Consider the following 20,405-nt stretch of genomic DNA (forward strand, 5'->3'; position numbering starts at 1 on the left):
CGTTTCCAGATTGGAAAACAACACGAGCATCGTTCTCTCCACACGGATGGCCTGGCTTTGGTGCCTGGGATGCAGATACGAGTGCTCTTGACACGGTCCGCTTCTCACGGCTAATTTCTGGACAAAGGCAGGTGGACTCCCAGGAGTGCATTACTCATTGCATCCACAGTCCATCGATCTTCATTTTCTGCTCTGTGTATTCTCCTTTTCCGCTTGATGTCTTTGCTGGTGCGTCCTCTCGCTCTCACACCTGCGATTACGTCAATGCCAGGACCAAGCATTGTGGCGTGACGGTTTGATGCGCGGCATTCTTGAGAACTCTTGGTCTTCTTGGAAGACCGCCATCTGTCCTCAGCTACGCGGCTTGGTACAAAGTGCCCAAAAAGCTTTTCCTCCGCTCGCCCGCCCTACCTCGTACCCTGGTCCAGTGATGCCCACTTTCCGTGCAGTTGATGTGGGAAGGCCCCTAGTCCGGAGATGAGGCCACTCTCTCTGTGATTCGTGGCCGGCATAACAGGCTAAACGGCGTAATGTGCGTCCTCCTTTTTCGGTCCACTGACATCGCTTCGAGAAACCGTCCTTCTTCCTAAAATCGTCCAGATCTCCGTCATTGCTGCTTGGTGACAAAAGACAACGAGTACGCTTTTACCGATGCAGAAGACGACCGTCGGTCCCAAGAATGAACCAACCGTGGTGATCAGAGCTCATCTTGTCATCCCCTCCATCCCTCCCAGTACTGTCTGTCCACTCTCTGTCGATGTCCAGTGCATTAGTCTCGTTTCAACGGCTCCATCTCGTTGATATCGGTCCACCAGAATGATACTGTGAAAGTAGAACAGGAAAAGTTCCTCCCCGCCGACTCCGCGTAGCTCTTTTCCACTTCCCCAGAGAGCCGTAGCTTTGTGCCCCCGTCAGTCTTGACGCGGTAAAAGCATACATAAACACTCGGGTCCCCTAGGACATCACCCACCCTCTTTCCTCTTTGTCGCCAGTACATAGCCCCTTTTCAGTGTTCGCTCAAGGCGTCTTCACTCAACTTTCACTTTGCCCTCCGTAAAGTTCCTGACTCCACCAGCATCTCTCCAGCCACCATGGCAACCAACGCGCAACACACAGACACCAGCAATACGGCTGTGCTCAATGGCGACCACTCGCACGCCAAAGATTTCGATACCGTCACTCGAGGGATGAGCCACGAGGAGAAGACTGCCGCCCAACATGCCGCCCGCTTCGGATATGGCCCTCTGGCTCACATGCGGACCAACAACGATGCTACTCTGCCAGGTGAGTTGAGGATGACTCGATTCTTACCAAACGGGCTCAGTAACTAACGAGACTGCCTTCAGCTTTCGGCGGCGAGTTTCAACCCGGTCTCTACAAAGGCGTTGAGGGACGCAAATTCGCCAACCCTGCTCCTCTCGGACTGTGCGCTTTCGCCTTGACCACTTTCGTCCTCAGCTTGATCAACTTGGGAGCTCGCAACGTCGAAGTGCCCAGCATCATCATCTCCTTGGCCTTCGGCTACGGCGGTCTTGTTCAGCTTCTTGCTGGCATGTGGTGAGTTCTGATAACAAGGGAATACAGTGCGCATCGCTAAGCTCAATCTGAAGGGAAATGGCCGTGGGCAACACTTTCGGTGCTACCGCTCTATCATCCTATGGTGGTTTCTGGATCTCCTTCGCCATCATTCTCACTCCTGGTGGGTTCGCAATCGAGTCAACTATCATAGAAGAGCAGAATTCGAAGGCTCTGTACGACTGCTTGGGCTTCTACTTGATGGTAAGTGGGCATACTGTCCGGGGTAGATTCACGTCAAGCTCACTGAAATATCTAGGGATGGTTCATCTTCACCTTCCTACTCCTCCTGTGCACCCTCAAGTCCACCGTGGCGTTCTTCCTCTTGTTCTTCACCCTGGATCTCGCCTTCCTCATGCTCGCCTGCTCCTACCTGGTTCTCGAGAGCGGCGAGCCACATGTCGGTCTCCACCGTGCCGGAGGTGCCTTTGGTATCCTCGCCGCCTTCTTGGCTTGGTACAACGCCCTGGCTGGTATTGCCGATACCTCGAACAGCTTCTTCATCGTCCCCGTCGTCCACTTCCCCTGGTCGGAGAAGGGCAAGCAGAGGCGCGAAGAGAACAAGACCGAACACACTGCATAAGCAGCGCCTCTTCCGCGAGAGCTCGCCACATCGACGACATCGTATCGACCCGGGATGTGCGCATGCGCAAGCGTGGCGCACAGATCACCCCGGAATCAAGCCTAAGTTACTCGGGAGAAGCTGGGAGCTGTGACCTCCCTATTCCAAGAGATAGGAGCGATAGTGGGAGGGGGGGTTGGCAGAGCACACTACGTCTCCTTGGATACCCCAATCTGCGTTGCGCTTGGATTGTTTTGCTCAAAAAACCAACTATTACTTCCTGCATAATTAATGCCAACCTGACATGTTGACCTCTACGCACTTTTTGTTCCCATTTCATATCATCATCTACCTCCACATGACATGGTGACCTGAGCGCAGTTGTGTCTGCCATCTCTACGCTCAACGTGCCGCAATCAAACCGCTAGGTCTCTTTCCCCTCTGAAGCTAACCGTCCAGTAGTGACCGGAAGCTCTCAGCTGCAGCAGCGCTGAGGACGCTCGCGGAGCCACCCAAGCTTGCCAAATCGTCAGGAGACCAAATGGATCGACCAGACAACAACGTCATCTCCGGCCATCACTTGTCGATCCCCCAGGCCCCAAGAGCCGCCCCCCTCTGAACAGGAACGTGTCGATCACAGTTTGGCGCCATCCCAAGAGCCCGGCACCTAAGCGGCGCCCTATCTCTGAACATGAGGAAAACAATACCCATCTGCACACTTTGCGGTGTGCTCATTGTCGTCATACCCAAGCCTTTGCCAATGCTGACGAGCCCTCGGCGGCATTGGGGCTAATGTCCGCCTTGTGATTGGCTTGACGCGCTAGGCTGGCGCAGTGGCGCCGGCCGGTGGCCTTGGAGGTCTTGCGAGAGTCATCTCGATGGTTTCTTGGTCGCCGAGCCGCGAGCAGCTGCGACGACATGTCTGGCTATGTAAAGTTGAAGTGGAAGCCCCGAAGCATGGACACCACCGCGACCGAGTGTTCGCATGTGCTTGTAATCATTGGACACAGCCCGCCCAGACAGACGGTTGGCACGAACGACCCTGCGACGAGACAGGAGAATGATATGGTAGGCTCGCGGCGCACGCCAGTCCAAGTCGCCGAGTCTCCAGGGTCTACTGGGTACAAGGGTATGACACGATCGAAGATTGGCAGCTTTTTCAGCACTTCCCATGTCTCTCGCCCCCGCATTTGGCGCATTTCGCTTATCAAGGCCACTTGGGCTTACCCAAGCCTTGTGCAGGCTGGGCCACTTTCCTGTGCCGTCATTGCCAGAATCGCAGTCACAGGACTGTGTACGTACCGCAATCGGTGAGCGAAGTCCAGCGGCCTAAGGAAATCGCGGCATAAGCCACACACAGAAGATACTCGTACTAGTCCATTAGACTACCGGTCTGCATGGCGCGGACATCCCCTCGAGCTGATCATGGCTGATCACAGCCATCAAGCAGGCAAGCAAACAGGCAAGCAAGCAGGCAAGTAAGCAGGCAAGTCAGTAAGTAGATACACAGTACAACTTACGTATTCAAGCAGATCTGCCATCTACTCGTACCGTGACATGGCCAGTCGTGCAAGATCATGTTCGGTCGACCGTTGGGTGAGATAGTGATTCTTCGACCGGAAGGCCTACAGTATACACCTACTAGGCAAGTACAATTTGTTACTTACAGACCGTCGAAAAACCGTACAATCGAAAAGTGTAAAAGTGAAGTATCATGCTGTGCCTGTTGAGTGCCCAATACTGTATCCAAGCCCGGCCCACAAGCGACCTTCCCCAACGTACTTATGCGAGTATTGTGGTGTGGAATCGCGAGTTCGACACTCGATATCTAAATTGTACCTGGTATGGATCTTCGTATACAACGTACCCACTCTTTCTTTGAACAGACGACCATATCTCCGCCACGTACGAGTGTCGAGTGCAGAACTCACGAGTATACAGTACCAAACAGGAGCACACATCCCGAAACGGCAAATCTAAATAACCACTACTGTGTACAAGTATGTACGTATAGGTACTCGTATGCGAACAAGTGCGATTGCCGGTACCTCGTCTGGACATTTGGTTGGACGAGTACGAGGACCCCGGGCAGGCGATTTGCATGAGTAGGTACTGTACGAGTTACCCACTGGGACCCAGAGTGTTTGACGATCGACGATAATTGTGAGGCACGCTGCGACGAGCCAACTACACAGTATGTCCTCCACCCTCGTGACCCTCGAAGAATACTCGTCCTGTCGTGACTGTGTACCTCATACCTCATACTTCCTTCGAGCTACTCGTACTCGTACTGTCGCGTGGTCACGGAAATGCATGTGGCTCTCGCTCTGGTTGGGTACGAGATATTTAATCACTATCTCCATTGTCCCTGCGGCATTAGCTTGTGTCTCCCTTTGCGATTCGCACAGTTGGGCACGTCATACGAGTACCTTAGGTACCCGTAGCAAGCGCCGAGTCTTGGACATCTCAGCGTTTACTACGAGGTAGGATGTACGAGTGAGTAAGTGTACGCCTGCGCCTGCGCTTCCCACTTCAATGCTCGATGGAACGGCAAACCACCACATATGAGTTACGAGCGAAACTCCACAGCGCTGTCCCGGAAGAGGAGGAAATACGCCTGTAAGCGGACACTGTATACGATACAGGTATCGACCTTTCTCTATAGGCGTCCAGCGACGGCAACACATCAACACATTAAAGGTATCATACCGTGCGTGCAATCGAGATTGAACCATTGCAGCGCATTACTCGGGGGAAACCCTCTGATGCTTTGCAGTAATACCACCCTTGAGCCTGCTCTACCACGAGAGACCTGAAAATGTTGACCAGAACGTCTCTATGGGAAGCATGTTAAGTAGCGGGCCACCCTTGTTCCTTGCCAATCATTCTGTGGTCGTCCTGTCATTCCGAACGGTGCGGCTGGGGATATTCCGTATCTTGCTGGCAGCTCCGTCTGACACACGCTGCACTAGCTAAACGCCTGGTCACTGTGCCTCGTCTGGAGGGTTGAGGATGGTAAGACGCCAATGTCTGAATCTGGAGGCTGACACTAGAAATTTCATTGCAAACGCCCTCTGCGTGGCACCGTGTCAGAGTTTGGAGACGTTCGTTCCCGTGACGCAGACAGGAGAATAGCAATGCTTCACCAGTCAGGATGGAACCAGTCGTCTCTCCCGATCTCGTTTGAGATTCAGCTCTCTGAGCCAAACCAACTTAGGCAACTCATAGGACGGCGAAGGCAGAGACATAGCTGACGCTGCTATCCCTCACGCTCTCCGCGTCACTACTCCTCTCATACCGCATGAACTTGAACCGTCTGCGGTCGCCCGGGTCATGGCCTTGCTCCTTTTCCAGACGCTCTACCTCTTCCACACCAGCCATGAATACCCCGATCGGATGTCGACCACACACAGTGTTCCCAGTGTCCTTGAGCACGCGAAGAAACTCGGAATGTTGACCCGTGGCGATGGCACACATGCACGCCCTGTCCGCGTGTGCGATGCTCTCGAATATCTGAGGTCCGCTTCTCGGTATTTGGCTTCTTGAGCTGAGATCCTGACCTTGACCTAGCGTGGGCATTTTGTGGACGTCTTCATTGACCGACTCTTTGGCGGTTGTGAACTGTCCCCGCACACCGTTGGGCAACATCAGAGGGGACAAGGCCGGAGACGGGGCATCCGGTAGGTAATAGGTGTAGCCAAATCTGCTGCCCCAGTGGCAGAAATCGGACGAGATGACGAACGCGTTTGTTTCGTCGGCGATGTAAGGAGCCAGCATCTTGCCCAACGCAGCTTCGGTGGCGGGATTCGTGCCGCCAACCATGATGGGGACGAGAGGTGGGTATGATGACTCGGGCTGGCCGGGGTAGAGTTTCTGCAGGAAACGGTGGATGTAGGGCAGTTGCATTTCAGCGCTGTGCTCGGCCTCGTCTACTGACTGCGACATGGTTGTAAACTTGATGGTTCGGCCTTGTACAGCCGTGGAGAGCGTGGCTAACTGCTTGATGGTCTCCTGGTCAAGAGGAAGAGGGTCCTTTGACAGGGGTGTCTCGTAGGCATCGACGACGGGGAGCGCAGCAGTAGTCAAGTGATGGTGATGAGAAGGATGTAGGATGAATATACGCTTTGCTTTGGAGAGATCCAGGCACTTGTAGGCCCATGCTGCGCAAGGACCAGAATATGCATATCCAGCGTGCGGCGATATTACTGCTCGCGCGTCTGGTAACGGCAGGCTGTCAACCCCAGGCAGGACATCTTTCTCGGGCACAGCAGCCAGCCATTGATCCAGTTGAGCAGCGAGTTGGCGCCCGTCAGCAGAGTACCATGAGCCGGCATGGGAAGCTTCTCGGACAGCCATCCCCCTGGACCAAGGTCGATCGGGGCAGTGTGGTTGGTGAGGTGAGGATGATCGCTAGGTGAGAGCCAACTTGAAGAGAGCGGGACGAGTCTGAAGCAACGCGGGGTGTTGAGTTCGCGTGCCTCAGTGCGGGGAATACAGTACGCAGTACGGAGTACGGAGTACTATACAGAAGGTACGGAGAACCACAGCACACACTCCGTCACCCCGTGTCTCAACCGTGTACTCCGTACCTGCTTTGCCTCTTCAGCTTGACGCCCCAAAGGGGCATGACGCGATTCCTCCAGCCACGTCCCCTTCACATTCTTTGCTTCATTCCTACACGACCATACTGGTGTATATAAGTTGATACCAGTATCTCTCGCACACATACAAGAAGGAAACGACATCTATTACATTCAATAGAAGAGCGCGGAAGAGAAGGCATATTCCTGGCCTTGCTCACGCAACCGAACCCGACGCGTAAAGTGCTTGCTTCAACGCGTCAAACCAAACGCCATCAATCACAAGCCATCCAGCGCAGCTTTGTGGCTCGCAACCTATCTATAAATATCGCAACAATGGGCACGAAACGGAAAGCCTCCATATTCGAGGAAGACAACCTCTTCTACCAACAACAATCCCGCGCAGCTACACCGTCCCTTGCCTCGTCGTCGCCCCTATCGACAACAAGCACGGTGCAATCCTCAAACGGCGGCGATGCGAGCCCTTATGAGTTCCACAGAGTCAAAGCTATCCCCTACCTGAACAGCCGAACCCGCAAGCGACACCGCGACGATCGACCCAACGAAGAAGCCATCCACGAAAACACGTTGAGGAAACTGTACGATGCCCAGCGGTTCCATCTCGATGAAGCAATGCACATGTCCGGTGTGCTGGAGTTGGATGATCCCTATGAGCACAAGGAGGGAGAGGACGAGGATGCCGAGATGACGGACGATCTCCCGGAAGTTGAACTGCCGCTGAAGATCGAACGGAACCAGAGGTCGATTGAGGCGTTTTTTGGCGGGAAGAGCGGGGCGCAGCCCCGAGGGCCAGCAACGGGCATGGCGGAGAATCTTCAGGCAGGCTTTTGGAAAGCCGAGGGGAGATGATACAAGGAACGTTTATCTGGGCTCCGGTGTGCTTGCTTTCTCACGAACCTGGCATGAGGGCTTGAAGGAGCTATCCAGTCCAACTCGTGCCAATGCTTTGGGAGGGTACCTGTCTAGTCGTGGGCAGGAAACACAATCTCTGGCAATATAAAGGCGAGCACGGGCCTTGACGTTCAGAGTACTCCGTACTGTCTGAACGATCTTTGGTACGGAGACCAGCACATTCCGGCAAAGGCATGATCAAGGCCTTCTAGGAACCGCTTTCGGATACTAGTTCTGTGTGTGGTTCCGTTACTAGGTAGCTGCCTATGTACAGTCTGTTACCACTGAACGACCTTCGAATAACTGCAGAGGTATGATTGAATACACATGCTGTCATGAATGACCGGGATGCCGGTGCTCGCTGGCCCTCTCCTATCCTCTGAACCGGATACCCGACCCTGGAGTGAAATCATAGGAAAAAGCAATATTCCTCCCTCGATTATGCAGCCTCTCCAGCAACCTCATCCAATGCATAGTGCAAGAGGACAAAGCCTCGCCATCTGCATCTCAAGCCTTACCACCAAATACCGGTTCGTGTACTCGACCGACCCACCTGCCCATTCAGATGCGCCTTCGGACTGTGCAAGAAAGAAAAAAGAGTTGTGAAGTCGTAAGTCATGCTGTTATTAGTGTTGTGTTGACGTGCTTGTTGAAAGGGGCCGAGTCGTACGGGTACTGTGCCGTGCTGAAGGGTATGATCCTGCTGCTGTCTTTGTCGGCCACGCGTAGAGATCCTGTAAAAGAGAATCCGACGTTTGGAGCTTGATGTTTCCTCTGCTCGTGTACAAAGGTACAAGCCAGCACTGTATGAAAATCATTTCGATTCAAAAGATATTGCGCATTTCGTCTCACCAGAACCAGGAATCCAGACCATGAAGGGAATCCTGCCGTCCCTCTCAGTTCCACTGACGCGTGTTCTGAACTGGGCCATGAACCGACAGGTATGTCGGCGTACTTATGATTTTCAGGGAGACATACTGCTGGGCGGATCTCCGTTGACGACCCTGAGCTGAGGTATAGCAATGGGTGCACTTCGAGGGGCTTCGCCGTCCCGGCTTCTTGCCTCCAGTGCGCGTTCTCTTTCTGCCTGGTACTCCTCGATCATCTCGGTCACCCGACGACTTTGAACCCGGTGCAATGCTTCCAGCTCCATTCGAGCTCTCTCGTAAGCCTCCCGTGCCTTGTCCCTTGCCACTCTCGTTTCTTGGCATCTCTTGAGTAGTGCGCTAAGTTCTTGTTGAGTTGCTCGTGTTTGCGCATCGACAAGAGCTCGATTGGCATCTAGGTCTAGATGATTGAGTCGGCCGCTGTTTTCCATCGCAATATTGCATCGGTTTCGCAATTCCTCCAGTTCCACCAGGTGATCTTCGCGCAAATGCAGCACGGCAAGTCTTTGTTCAGCGGTCAAGTGTTCCAAAGGGAGATATGTGTGACGTCCAGCTCTGTGGCCAGAATAACCCATCGAGATTCGGTGTCGATGAGATCCTGCACGATGTGGCCGGGCAGTCACATTGAGCTCAATCTTGGTCTCTGCTTGCAACGATTCCGGCGCGTTGAAGTCACCGCCTTCGTCCCAGTCTTTGTCGGTGACTGGTGGCATCACCTTGTTCAACATATACTTGGCATCAATTCCCCGGCGACATTTCATGCAAACCCGACTCTTGGAGTACCCTTGAGAATTGACATATGCAGAGAGGCATCTAGCATGGATGGCCATGTTGCAACAGGTAATGACCGCCACAAAGTTGTTGGGTTCAAACTGAAGGCAGCAGGTCGGGCAGTCCCTCTTGTGCTCATCCAGGGCCTTGATACTGTCCTCCGATGCCCGACTGAGGATCAGCATTGTAGCAGGTTTCTTTGCAACCTCGCCAGTTGCTGGAGTGGAGATCGGAGCAGTCCGTCTAGGAGGAGAAATGCCCTCAATCACCGGAATATGTGGCGGATAAGAGGGAGGTCTGTATGGTGGGTGACCGGAGAAATCAAATGGAGTCGGTGCCGCGGTCATGTTCCCGGAGGATGCTGCCGCATTCCCCTCCACTTGTCGTCGACGCTCAGGGATTGCGGGGGCCGTCGGCTGGACGAAGAAATCATTGAATGAGACAAGCCCTGGTTGCTGCGGCATGGAGGATTGGCTCGGATGGCTGGTGAGGGCCGCAGACCGTGAAGCCAGATTCGGGGCGACGTAGAATGGAGGAGGTGGAGGCTGACTGAGGTTTATGTCGCGCAAGTCCTGAGCAAAGCCTGAGCCTGAAGTGAGATACTCGAGAGCTGCGTCTTCCTCCAGAAAAGTGCCTATCGGGAGTCCCAGCGGCATCCCGGGTGGGATAGCATGAAGGGTAGGTCCAAGAAAGTCGTAATGAGCTGGGAATACCGGTCGCCTAGAGTTAGGAGGAGGGCGTGAAGGGTCGCTCATGTTGCTTGCATGAGTGTTTTCAGCCTCAATCCTTCGACGCTTGCGGGCGTGGTCCTCAGAGGAATTTTCTCTCTCAGGTCGATCTTGAGAGCCGAGGGGGTTGTAGTCCTCGTACACAGGCGAGGAGGACGACATCGGTTGGTAGTACTCCATTTACCTAAACTCTGCGCCCAGTGACGGCTGAACTGCGCCTGATCTGTGCAGAACCGCGCCGGGATAGACTCGGAACTGCTCAGTGTCTGCAAATAGGAGGTTGATGTCTGTTCCGTAAAGACTGATTGCCCGTGTCTCAGGCTGGTTGACCACGGTCTGTGCAGTTAAGATCCGAGCACTAGTCTGCCACTCCAGGGATTTTCACCGGTGACGATACCTGATGGAGTTGACAGACCAAGCACAGACAGTGGAAACCTATGGCTTAGCTCAGTTGTGGTGGGGTCAAGAGGTATTGCCAGTCGAATCTGGTCGTGGCAAGTAGGCTGAAGCAGAATCCGGGTTGTCCGATGTAATCCACGGGGTTCGCGGGTTGGCCTTGCTCGGTCGCCCTGAGATCTTCACGCGTTGATCTCACTGCCTCTCACACGGCCTTGTTATGTTCTCGGTAAATTGTTCCTCAGCGGTATCGATCTTATTTTTAATAGCCGTGCTAGAAGACTTGAGGTTGTCGTGGACGTATACCTCGACTGCCTGCTCGAGGAAAGGTGGTAGCAACTGTCGTAGCCTCAGCCGTGCACATACTCACCCGAACCCTAGTCGAGTAGTGCAAGGATGAGTATCAGGCAGACTTGAGGGACGTCGACGCAGAGAGCAGGAGAAGAACCGTGGTGAAAGTAAGGTTGAGACAGAATCTGGCTGGTCATGCGAGGTTGACAGGCAAAGTGCCTGGTTCGCCAGTAACGAGTGACCCCGCCGCACCAGATCGGGTATCGGAATGGCTGAGGTTCCTGTAACAGCAACGGGTGACAGACTTCGGTCGGCTTGGAGGTGGAGAATTATTGCTTGGAAGTCAGGTTGAAGTCAGGCGAGGTCGCCGCCCGAGCAGCCCGAGCGTTTGCTTAACTTGTCAGGGAGTGACAGTGGCGCGGACAAGACAGTTGCAATGCAGGTCAAACGTGGCAGCGGTAACCACACGATGCCGTCATTGATTGGCCGAACGATCGGGCACTGGTGGTCGAGGCGAGAGTGTGATGGCGAGAAAGAGGGGTTGGAACACGACAGCCTTTTGATGAGGCCGTAATTCGGCTCCCTGCTTCAGGACTTTCTGCTGGTTTCGTCGTGCGTGTCAGCTCAAACCTGGCCACCACTCGACAAGGTTACAAGGGCAGCATCGACTCGTTCACTCCGACCGTCGCTGTTTTAGGCCACGCTTTCCGGGCACATTTACCGGAAATGCTCGGGTGACGGGGTCTGAGACCATTGAAACCCGGTGTCAGCTGCCGCGCCCGTGATGATCTGCTCGGGCCAGTTCAAGGATGCTAGGATTATGAGGCTATGTGGACATTAACAACAAAAGCAAAATAGGTTGCCCACCGGAAAGGGCACGGTGAGTGACGAGTCAGTCAGCTGCGAGTGGATCGCGCTCTGCACAGCCGTGGGAAAGGTCATATGTCTGCCTCAGTGCTTGATGAGCGGAGGTAGACTCCTAAGGGCTGTTTCGGTGGAAGCCATAGCCAGCTATTTATCTGTCCATGGGCAGGTGCTGTTTAAGCCACAGTATCAGTTGCCTTTACTTGTGCGCACCGCACTGTTGCCTTGTGTCCAGGCTACGGAGGAATGTGCCTATCCAGGCTTCTGGAGCCGCATCACCGTTCACGCTCACATCGAACAGCACACAACCAGGAAACGCTGAGCAGACACAGATGTGTCACTGATTCCGAAATACACTTTCCGTAGTTTCGAGAAGTAAGGCGGAATATGGGTGGACCAAAAGTCAGCAACTGCCTAGTAGGCAGACGCACCTTCGAAGCGACATGAGCGGCTCGTGTACTTGCGACATGCAACATAATGGACCCTCCTACGGTGGCCGGAGGAAATAGAAAACTGGAGCTATTCTGATCTAGGACAAACGAATGATAGTGATGGCGGTGCAGGCCATCCCAGATCTGCTAGCGGTCAGTTGTAGTGGGCGAGATCGTCTGCGTCAAGAAGGGGCCATGGACATGTGTGAGGTGTTGCAACCGCGAAATGAGGACCAGGAATTATTTGACTCTTCCACTCGGATCTGCATGGCGACTCAGTCTGGACCCTGTGGGCAATGGCCTAGACAGATTTGCCAAAGGCAGTTAAATAAGCACAGACAAGGTAGAACGAGAACCTAGAAGCTCTCTGTTCTTTCATGCCTCATGAGCAAAGTTCCTCATCTCCGGGTCCCGGTTGTCGGTACAGACGTCGAGGTATCTTCCACAAGACGGGTCGTGTGTGATATTGAAGGAAGACGCAAATTGAAGGACTGGCAGACACTCAAACAATGCTGTCATCCCAAAATAGTACGTCATTTGAAACTACGGGAGGCGAGCAACTCCCCTCGCTGTCTCTGATTTTCTGGTCTGGTTATCATTTACGACAGAAGAGATGGTACCGCGTGAGATTACCACCTCTACTTTAGTGACAATGATATAACGTCGCGAGTATCGATGCTATACCGCCGGCGCAATGAGCGGCTTCGGTTTCACTCACGCAACGATTTTCCTACATTGTCCTTAGAATGGGCTGGGTTGCTGCCGGTTGCTGCACCGCCATAGCAGGTTTCATTCTTTACAGATTTCTTGTTCAGAACCTTGTGCATAGTGGCGACGGACCAGAAGTGACAGCGCAACATAGACAGGCGAGCGAGCGGCCGGTCAGAATACCAGCATATGTTGATTCTGCATCAAAGCCGACTCCCCAAGAGAACCTCAACCGCGACTCTCTCCTGAAAGCCTCGATCCCTCTAATGGAGGTAACCCATCCGGATGACGCGTCTTTGAAGCCAGCGGCTGGAAAGTCTGAACCAAGGACAGCAGAGACGCCCAAGATATCTATGCCGCCTCCCCCACTACCGAAGCCAAACAGATCGTCGAGCCCTCCTCGTCTCAAGCCTCTCAGTTCCGGCAATGCTCTTGCAGCACCACGCCCTGGACAAGGCTCCGTTCGACCTCCCCCGTCGGGCGCCGCGTCTCTGCGTGTCCCGGTGACCAAGCCTCTCCCAAACGCCTCACTTGCGCCTACGTCTTCCATCATGCCACCGGGGAAGCAAGTCTCTCGCAAGGTGGTCCTCGAGCCCGGCCATTCCCCCCTCGACTGGGCTGCTTTGACAAACAATCCCAACAATCATCTCCGAGGCAAAGATGCGCCAGGAGAGAACCTACTTCGGATAACACCTGCCCAGTTGAAAATGCAAAATGGCAGGAAAGGAAGAGATGCGTGGACGGTCTACCAGGGAAAAGTGTACAACATAACTCCTTACGTCCCCTTTCATCCTGGGGGTGCTGGGGAGATCCTGCGAGGGGCTGGGAAAGATTCCGTCAAGCTGTTCATGGAAGTGCATCCCTGGGTCAACTGGGATGGCATGCTGAGCGAGTGTCTTGTGGGGATACTGGTTAGCGAGGAGCAGGAGGCAACCGACAACATTGGGAGTCTAGACGAAATGGATTGACGTGCATCATGACTACGCATCCAGGTCGCGAATATTGCTGGACGATCACGATCAGGATAGACTCCGACGACTGGGGTTCCTGGCGAAATGTTTTGACGGAGCATGGCGCATACCAGGAAGGCGGGTCTTTGTCTTTGCCTGCTACAGATCATGTGAATACTTTGGGCTTGTTGTGGTCGGCCCGGGTTTCAGGGCTTGCGAAGCATTTCCCAAGATACCCAGATACATCATAGAGTTCACCACCAGAAAGCGAGTTGTTCGACAAATATCCAAATCTTGTGAACCATCATTACTGCGCTCACACCGTAGTGGATCTTCCTGTCGTCTTCTGGAATTGTTCCCTACACGGACGAAGCCAGTGCGCTTTCTATCATTGGTGGACCAGGGAGTACGAGTGCTCACCTGGGGTTCACCCACAGCACGCACCCTTGGCTTAGCCTAACTGTTCAGTGTGCACTTGATAAGTGTACGAGTATGATACACTTTGAAGGTGCAACGGTGATCCATGCCGGTCGGGTGGGGATATTGATACGAGTCATTAAAGAAGGAAGTCAAGAATCTCATGAGTCAGGCGGACCCCCGGCCGACGCGCTTCGCACCTTTCCTTGGGGGCGCGATGTCGCTTTCAGGATTCTGCATACTCCGTACATCTGGCTTCATGGGTTATATTTCGACGTCGTTCACGGCTATCTAGTCAGGGTTTAGTCAAACCGAAGCTCTCGACGTCGGCATACCCGCTAAAATGTGAGAAGATGGCAGCTTTCGGCACAGTTCATTGCATTGTCAAAAATCCTTCCATTCGAAGCTCCCCATACAAAGCTGTGAGCAGCTTAGCGGCAGTAACAAACGGTTGCAGGGAATTTGGAGCCTCGTTTTCACGCCGGAGTCCCCGTCGCCTTCAAATCAGATGGTCATCAACCCTGCCTCCGTCGCCCATTTTTGAGGCAATCGCGAACCACGACCCGACCTCCTCCGCAATTATCCACGGAGCGTCTGAACGCAAATTCAGTTATGGCAGCTTGCTACGTGACGTTGTGGCAGGAAGGGATGAGCTGTCCGCAGTTGCGGAGGGGAGACCTCTTTCTGGGGAAAGGATAGCATTTCTTGCGGAAAATAGCTACGACTATGTAGGTGCGCGGGAAGTGCAATATCGAATACCGATACAGTTGTTGACAGTGTTCCAAAGTGACGTTCCTCTCAATCCTGTCTCACGACGCGGTTGCCGTGCCTTTGGCACACTCACATCCCATCTTGGAGCTGCGGTATATCCTCGAGAACAGTGAAGCGTTACTGTTCCTGTCTACAGAGAAGTTCCGGGAGAAAGCAAGGGAAGTTGTCAGAGAAGGCGGCCACACGCCGAAGCTAAAGATCCTGTCCAAGGCCAACAAGGGAGCCGAAGTGCAAGAGGACGTCAGATTCAACTCGGAAACACTTGAAAATGGCGGACTCATGCTCTACACCTCCGGAACCACCAACCGGCCCAAAGGCGTGGTCCTGTCCATGTCCAATATGACGGCCCAAGCACGGTCACTGATCAAAGCTTGGAAATACTCCCCCTCCGACCTCCTCCTGCACGTTCTCCCTCTCCATCACATCCATGGCACAATCAATGCACTCTTCGTCCCACTTATGGCGGGCTGTGCAATCGAGATTGCATACCCTTTCAACCCCGATACCGTGTGGAAACGTCTCGCAATGCCGTTCCTCCCTTCATCGCCACCCTCGGACACACGGAAACGCCCCGTAACATTCCTCACAGCGGTCCCAACAATCTACAACCGCCTCCTGGCTACCCACTCGTCCTTGTCACCAGAACTCCAATCCGCCACACGCACAGCAATATCTCCGCCGAACCTCCGGCTCAACATCTCAGGCTCTGCCGCTCTGCCAACTCCGATCAAACAAGCATGGACAAGCCTGTCAGGTGGGAACGTCCTGCTAGAGCGCTACGGGATGACCGAAGTCGGCATGGCCCTCTCCTGCGGCCTCACATTCGAAGATCGCGTTGACGGCAGCGTCGGCTGGCCTCTCCCAAGTGTGGACCTCCGGCTGGTGGACACGGAGACCAACACTGTCATTCCACCGCGCGAGCAATTCCGCAACGACACTGGAAAACCATGGGAAGGAGAAATCCAACTCCGTGGTCCCACCATTTTCAAAGAGTACTTCCGTAACCCGACCGCCACGGTCAAAGAATTTGTCGATCCCGATGACAACGACGCGAATAGAGCGAAATGGTTCAGAACTGGAGACATCGCGATCCGTCAATCTGTCCCGGGCGCAGGCCAGAGCGACCAGACCTGGGCAAAAGGACCCATGTACTTCATCCTCGGTCGCCTCTCCGTTGACATAATAAAAGTGGGCGGAGAGAAAGTCTCTGCCCTTGAAATCGAGCGCGAGTTGCTCTCCCTGCCAGAAATATCAGAGGCAGCCGTGGTGGGATTGCCCGATGACAAGTGGGGGCAAAAGGTCGCGGCGGTGGTCGTATTGAGCCAGAAGGGGAATTTGGGGAAAGGGGGAGGAAAAGAATGGGGGATTATGGATTTGAGGAGGGCGCTGAAGGACAGGCTGGCTATGCATAAGATGCCCGTCGAGGTCAGGGTCGTGCAGAGTATACCCAGGAATGCGATGGGAAAGATCAACAAGAAGGTGTTGGTGAAGGATGTTTTTGGCTAGAAAGGACAGAGCTCGAATCGGCAGGAGTCCTCATGATGTTCCGCGCGGTACGAAAGAGGCCATCACTGTCCCTTTAGTTTGGGATTGATGGGACTGACATTTTCACTGCTGGCGGTGTGTGATAGCACCGGACCTGGATTGTAACTATCAGTATTCACGTAACGTAAAAGTTATGCAGAGGTGGGATTTGTTCAAGAGTCAAGACGGTCTGGATTCTCAATCGCCGTACAGTCTGCATTTGTGGACGAAGAAGCACGACGGACTGGACATAGGGGCTTCCACTGCAATGGACTCGGCCTGCGCATTTTCCGAGGCGACGTGCCATCAGCCTAGAGCGTCGCTTTTGTTCTGAAGAAAATCGATCATCATCCATTCGTAACCAGCATCTCATCGTGATCGCATCATCGGCCCCATCAATCTACCACGTCCAGCACCTCAAATCTTACGCACAACGAACACCGCGTCTCCCGTCCTTTCAAGTCCAGCATGCGGATAAAACTCCATCCCTCCACTGCGTAGGATAATCTCACCGCCGAGACCACCAGGATGGGATTCCTCGCAAATGCATCATCGCTCTTGATCAACAGTCGGAGAAATACCATCTCGTTGTCGTCGTACTCCCATTCGAGAACTTCGTCCCAGATGGGATCCGTAGACGGGGAATTCGCCCACTTGTGCACCAACCCGAGTTTGTGCTGTTTGTAGTGGCCGGTCTTGCGCTTGGGGATGTCGTCGTCGGTCAGGAAGTCGGGGTGGTATAGCGTGCACGTGAGGTAGGGTTTGATGTCGTCCGCTTCGCGGCCTTCGGGCACGGGGATGTCGCACGCTCCTCCTACATGCAGGCGCAATCTTTTCCGACGGCCGGTGTTGAGCACGCCATTTCCGCCGGCCCTCAACGCGGCGGGTTTCAGAACATAGCCGTCCGAGCCGCTGAAGAGGGCCTCGTTGAGCTGGATGCTTGCCCCGAAGGTCTGCCAATTCAGGGCACAGATTTGCGCGCCGATGCCCCAGAATGCGACTGGTTTCAGGTTGCGCGATGAGATGCGCGTGCCCTTGGGGTACACGCGCATCAGGTGAACGGCGTTGTGGCGGGCGATCTTGTGAGACTCGGCCGGTAGGTGCGTCAGAAGTCCCGTCTCGGACATGTTGATGAGGTGGTGGTGCGGTGCGTCTCTCAGGCCGTCGTCGTCGAACCAGGAGTTGTCGCGAGGCTTGACCGACTGAGCGTAGACGCCCAGCTCGGCGAGCTCGGGGACAATGACCGTGGGTGCTGCTTTCTTCTTCTCGTTGTACGCCTTTCGGGCCTGTGCTGTCTCTTCGTCCTCGTCGGAGGAGGAGTCGCTGTCGTCCTCGTCCTCGTCGTTGGCTTCGCTCGGGAAGTGGTATTCAACGATCACGACGATCTTGGAGCCAAGTTCTTCGAGCGTGACCTGTTCGCCTGTGCCTTGTTGCTCGTCGTGGCCTTTCTGGCGGACTGCTTTGCTCAACAGGCGGTCACCCCACACCTCTTTCATGATCTCGACGAGGCGTTGTTGGCCATGCGCGTCGCAGTGGTTCTCTAGTGACAGCAGAACCGGGGCTGTTCGGTGTCCTGGCTGAGACACAGACTGCGCGGCTTCCTCGTCAACAACGTCACGGATCGTCTCACATACTGCGCGGAACGGGATGTTAGAGACGAGGGTGTAGCCGTGAGTGACCTTCGGTTCGTCCTTGTTGTCTTCATCATCCCAGGCGTCAATTTCAACGCAGCGCGATCCGGTCCTGAGTGCTGTCTTGTATGCATCAGCCGACGACGTGCCGTACAGTTGATGAGCGAGCAGGTACGTGTTATGGCTCGAACTGATAAAGTACTCGGGCAGCGGATGTGACCTGTCGGTAACGTATGCTGGCACGTTGATGTGGTCCCTGTTGACAAGATCGTGTAGCGGTTCGGTCAATTTGGAGGGATTCTCCAGACCGGCGTCCTTCTCAGATAGAACGTCCTTGCTCACGAGGAACTCTCTGAGCGCGGGGCTGACTCGCAGTTGGTGCTTAGTGACCTCGGTCTCAAGGGCAGCGTGCCCGCCACCAGCGACGGTTGAGGCGTCAATCACGTCACCAGCGTCTTCATCATCAATCTTGCGCGATGGCTTCGAGGCAAACGGGTTCAGCTTCGCCATGCGCGAGGTGAGGCGAGAAGTCATCTTGGCCAAAGTGCTGGGGGCAGTATCACAGAGTGAAGAAACCGAGCCTTCAGAGAAGGCTCGGAAGACTGCAAAGAAATGATGTCTGATTGCGGGCTTCTACCTACCTCAGGTGGATGAAACTCAATGTGGTCCTCCACGATGTGCTGTACACAGTAATTATGGTTGACTTGGTGACGCGGCGGGAATGGCAAAAGCAGCGGGAAAGCTTGGCCTAGGTAAGCCCAGGAAGTTAGATAGTGACGGGTGAGTGAGGACGTTCAGGCCCCCGTTAGATACGTATCGGCTAGAAGATCGCAGGTCTTTGCGTGCATTGTCGAGCTTCGTACTTGCAACATGGAACACACTCTTTCGTCTATTGAAGCTCAAGAAGGGATCAACGTGACGGCGATACAGATACACGTGGATCGCCTGTCGCCAACATGTCGTACGCCCAAGCCGAGCACAAGGTACGCGCGCAGTATATGGCGCTCCATCAAACCGGCGGCGTGATACCTGCAAATTCAGGCATCGACTCTATGAACCTGATCCTGCTTCTTGGGTGGCTACTGGCATGTCCTTCGATATCAGACTCGATCTACCAATGGAGTCGTCTGCCGGTCTTCGCAGGCATTCTCAGCAGCTCAATTTGGAACCTCTACCACGTCCGCTCGATTGGCGTGGTGGGCAGCATCGGCGTCGGTCTGAACTCTGCGCTCTTTACGGTACTCGCTGTCAACTTCGTGCTCTTATATGATCCTAGGAAGTTCAAAAGACTGGTTCTGCGCCCGACCGTCCAAGCCACAAAGACAGCTGGGCCTGCCGACCTGAAATGGACCGGAACACACGACAAATTAGACTCGGTGGTTCCTCTCGCTTGGGAGTCAATGCCGAGATCGCTGTCAAGAAGGCTCTTCTGGATTTTTGACCTCGTCACCAGCATGCGCGGCGCTCACTGGTCCTGGAATCCTTCGCCCTCACCAACATACCCTCAGTCACTCAGGGTCGCACGGTCAGACCGAAGTGCTACATTCTTCCGTAGCTTGTCGCGGTTCCTCATTGACTACTTTTTTATTGACTTGGTCAAATGTCTCATGATCGCAGACCCATACTTTCTCGGCTCCACCAGGCAAGAGGTCTCACCTCGTCTGCCCGTGTTTGGCATATCTCCGCTCACCCTCTCCTCCTACCGCTTGTTGCTCGGAATGACGGGCGCATACCTCGCTATCGACATTCAATATACCGCCACAGTCTTAATTCAAGTAAATGTTCTTGGGTCGAGCGTGCTGGGTTTGAACGCGTCCCCTGTCTTATTTCCGCCAATCTGGGGTAGCCCGCGCGCTGTACTGCGGAAGGGACTGAGGGGCTTCTGGGGAGAAACATGGCATCAGATGTTCAGGATGCACTTCGCAAGCATTGGTGACGCCTTTGCGGATTACCTACTGCGGCACAAAGGCCCCAAGTCATCGAAACCGTCATCAGCGAAACGCTGGATCCGGATTGTAGTTGTCTTCTTGCTCAGTGGAATATTGCATGCATGCGCAAGCTATACACTTCTAGGGCCCACAAGCCCTTGGAGGTCTTTCCTGTTCTTCGCACTTCAGCCGGCGGGTTTGGCGGCTCAGAGTCTCTGCTCTCAACTTTTCAGTGGGTCATTGCTGGAGCGCGTGTTGGGAAGCCCGAGATCAGCAGTGCGTCAGGCTGCGAATCTCGTCTTCACGATCTTGTGGTTTGGGGCATCTGGTGGCCTGTTGTTGGAGGACTTGAGCAGCGGTGGCATGTGGATGTTCGAACCGGTGCCAATCAGTATCCTTCGTGGATTGGGTTTCAGCGAAGACAAGAGATTCTGGTGCTGGTAGCTGGTCCTAAGAGAAGTTCGTCCCATTCATCCGGC

The 20,405-nt window shown here is 54.2% G+C and overlaps 8 protein-coding genes across 8 annotated transcripts; 5 read left to right on the forward strand and 3 right to left on the reverse strand.

Annotated features, from left to right (window-relative positions):
* Window positions 1-1,091: 1,091 nt before the first annotated feature.
* G647_01431 (uncharacterized protein) lies at window positions 1,092-2,158 on the forward strand (the record flags this gene model as incomplete). Its single annotated transcript, XM_008724831.1, has 4 exons — window positions 1,092-1,284; window positions 1,347-1,557; window positions 1,611-1,779; window positions 1,835-2,158. The coding sequence occupies 4 exons, from the start codon at window positions 1,092-1,094 to the stop codon at window positions 2,156-2,158; spliced, it is 897 nt and encodes a 298-aa protein (XP_008723053.1).
* A 3,201-nt stretch (window positions 2,159-5,359) lies between these two features.
* G647_01432 (uncharacterized protein) lies at window positions 5,360-6,493 on the reverse strand (the record flags this gene model as incomplete). Its single annotated transcript, XM_008724832.1, has 1 exon — window positions 5,360-6,493. One exon carries the CDS (start codon window positions 6,491-6,493, stop codon window positions 5,360-5,362), a length of 1,134 nt encoding a protein of 377 aa, XP_008723054.1.
* A 560-nt stretch (window positions 6,494-7,053) lies between these two features.
* Window positions 7,054-7,587, forward strand: G647_01433 (uncharacterized protein; the record flags this gene model as incomplete). The annotated part of the gene is made up of 1 exon (XM_008724833.1): window positions 7,054-7,587. The coding sequence occupies one exon, from the start codon at window positions 7,054-7,056 to the stop codon at window positions 7,585-7,587; it is 534 nt and encodes a 177-aa protein (XP_008723055.1).
* A 1,006-nt stretch (window positions 7,588-8,593) lies between these two features.
* On the reverse strand, window positions 8,594-10,177 carry G647_01434 (uncharacterized protein; the record flags this gene model as incomplete). Its single annotated transcript, XM_008724834.1, has 1 exon — window positions 8,594-10,177. One exon carries the CDS (start codon window positions 10,175-10,177, stop codon window positions 8,594-8,596), a length of 1,584 nt encoding a protein of 527 aa, XP_008723056.1.
* A 2,566-nt stretch (window positions 10,178-12,743) lies between these two features.
* G647_01435 (uncharacterized protein) lies at window positions 12,744-13,673 on the forward strand (the record flags this gene model as incomplete). Its single annotated transcript, XM_008724835.1, has 1 exon — window positions 12,744-13,673. One exon carries the CDS (start codon window positions 12,744-12,746, stop codon window positions 13,671-13,673), a length of 930 nt encoding a protein of 309 aa, XP_008723057.1.
* A 752-nt stretch (window positions 13,674-14,425) lies between these two features.
* G647_01436 (uncharacterized protein) lies at window positions 14,426-16,349 on the forward strand (the record flags this gene model as incomplete). Its single annotated transcript, XM_008724836.1, has 2 exons — window positions 14,426-14,800; window positions 14,850-16,349. 2 exons carry the CDS (start codon window positions 14,426-14,428, stop codon window positions 16,347-16,349), a joined length of 1,875 nt encoding a protein of 624 aa, XP_008723058.1.
* A 413-nt stretch (window positions 16,350-16,762) lies between these two features.
* Window positions 16,763-18,532, reverse strand: G647_01437 (uncharacterized protein; the record flags this gene model as incomplete). The annotated part of the gene is made up of 1 exon (XM_008724837.1): window positions 16,763-18,532. The coding sequence occupies one exon, from the start codon at window positions 18,530-18,532 to the stop codon at window positions 16,763-16,765; it is 1,770 nt and encodes a 589-aa protein (XP_008723059.1).
* A 422-nt stretch (window positions 18,533-18,954) lies between these two features.
* G647_01438 (uncharacterized protein) lies at window positions 18,955-20,370 on the forward strand (the record flags this gene model as incomplete). Its single annotated transcript, XM_008724838.1, has 1 exon — window positions 18,955-20,370. The coding sequence occupies one exon, from the start codon at window positions 18,955-18,957 to the stop codon at window positions 20,368-20,370; it is 1,416 nt and encodes a 471-aa protein (XP_008723060.1).
* Between the last annotated feature and the right edge of the window lie 35 nt (window positions 20,371-20,405).

Source organism: Cladophialophora carrionii (genome assembly GCF_000365165.1).
Source record: "Cladophialophora carrionii CBS 160.54 unplaced genomic scaffold supercont1.1, whole genome shotgun sequence".
In the NCBI taxonomy this organism is placed as follows: Eukaryota; Fungi; Ascomycota; class Eurotiomycetes; order Chaetothyriales; family Herpotrichiellaceae; genus Cladophialophora; species Cladophialophora carrionii.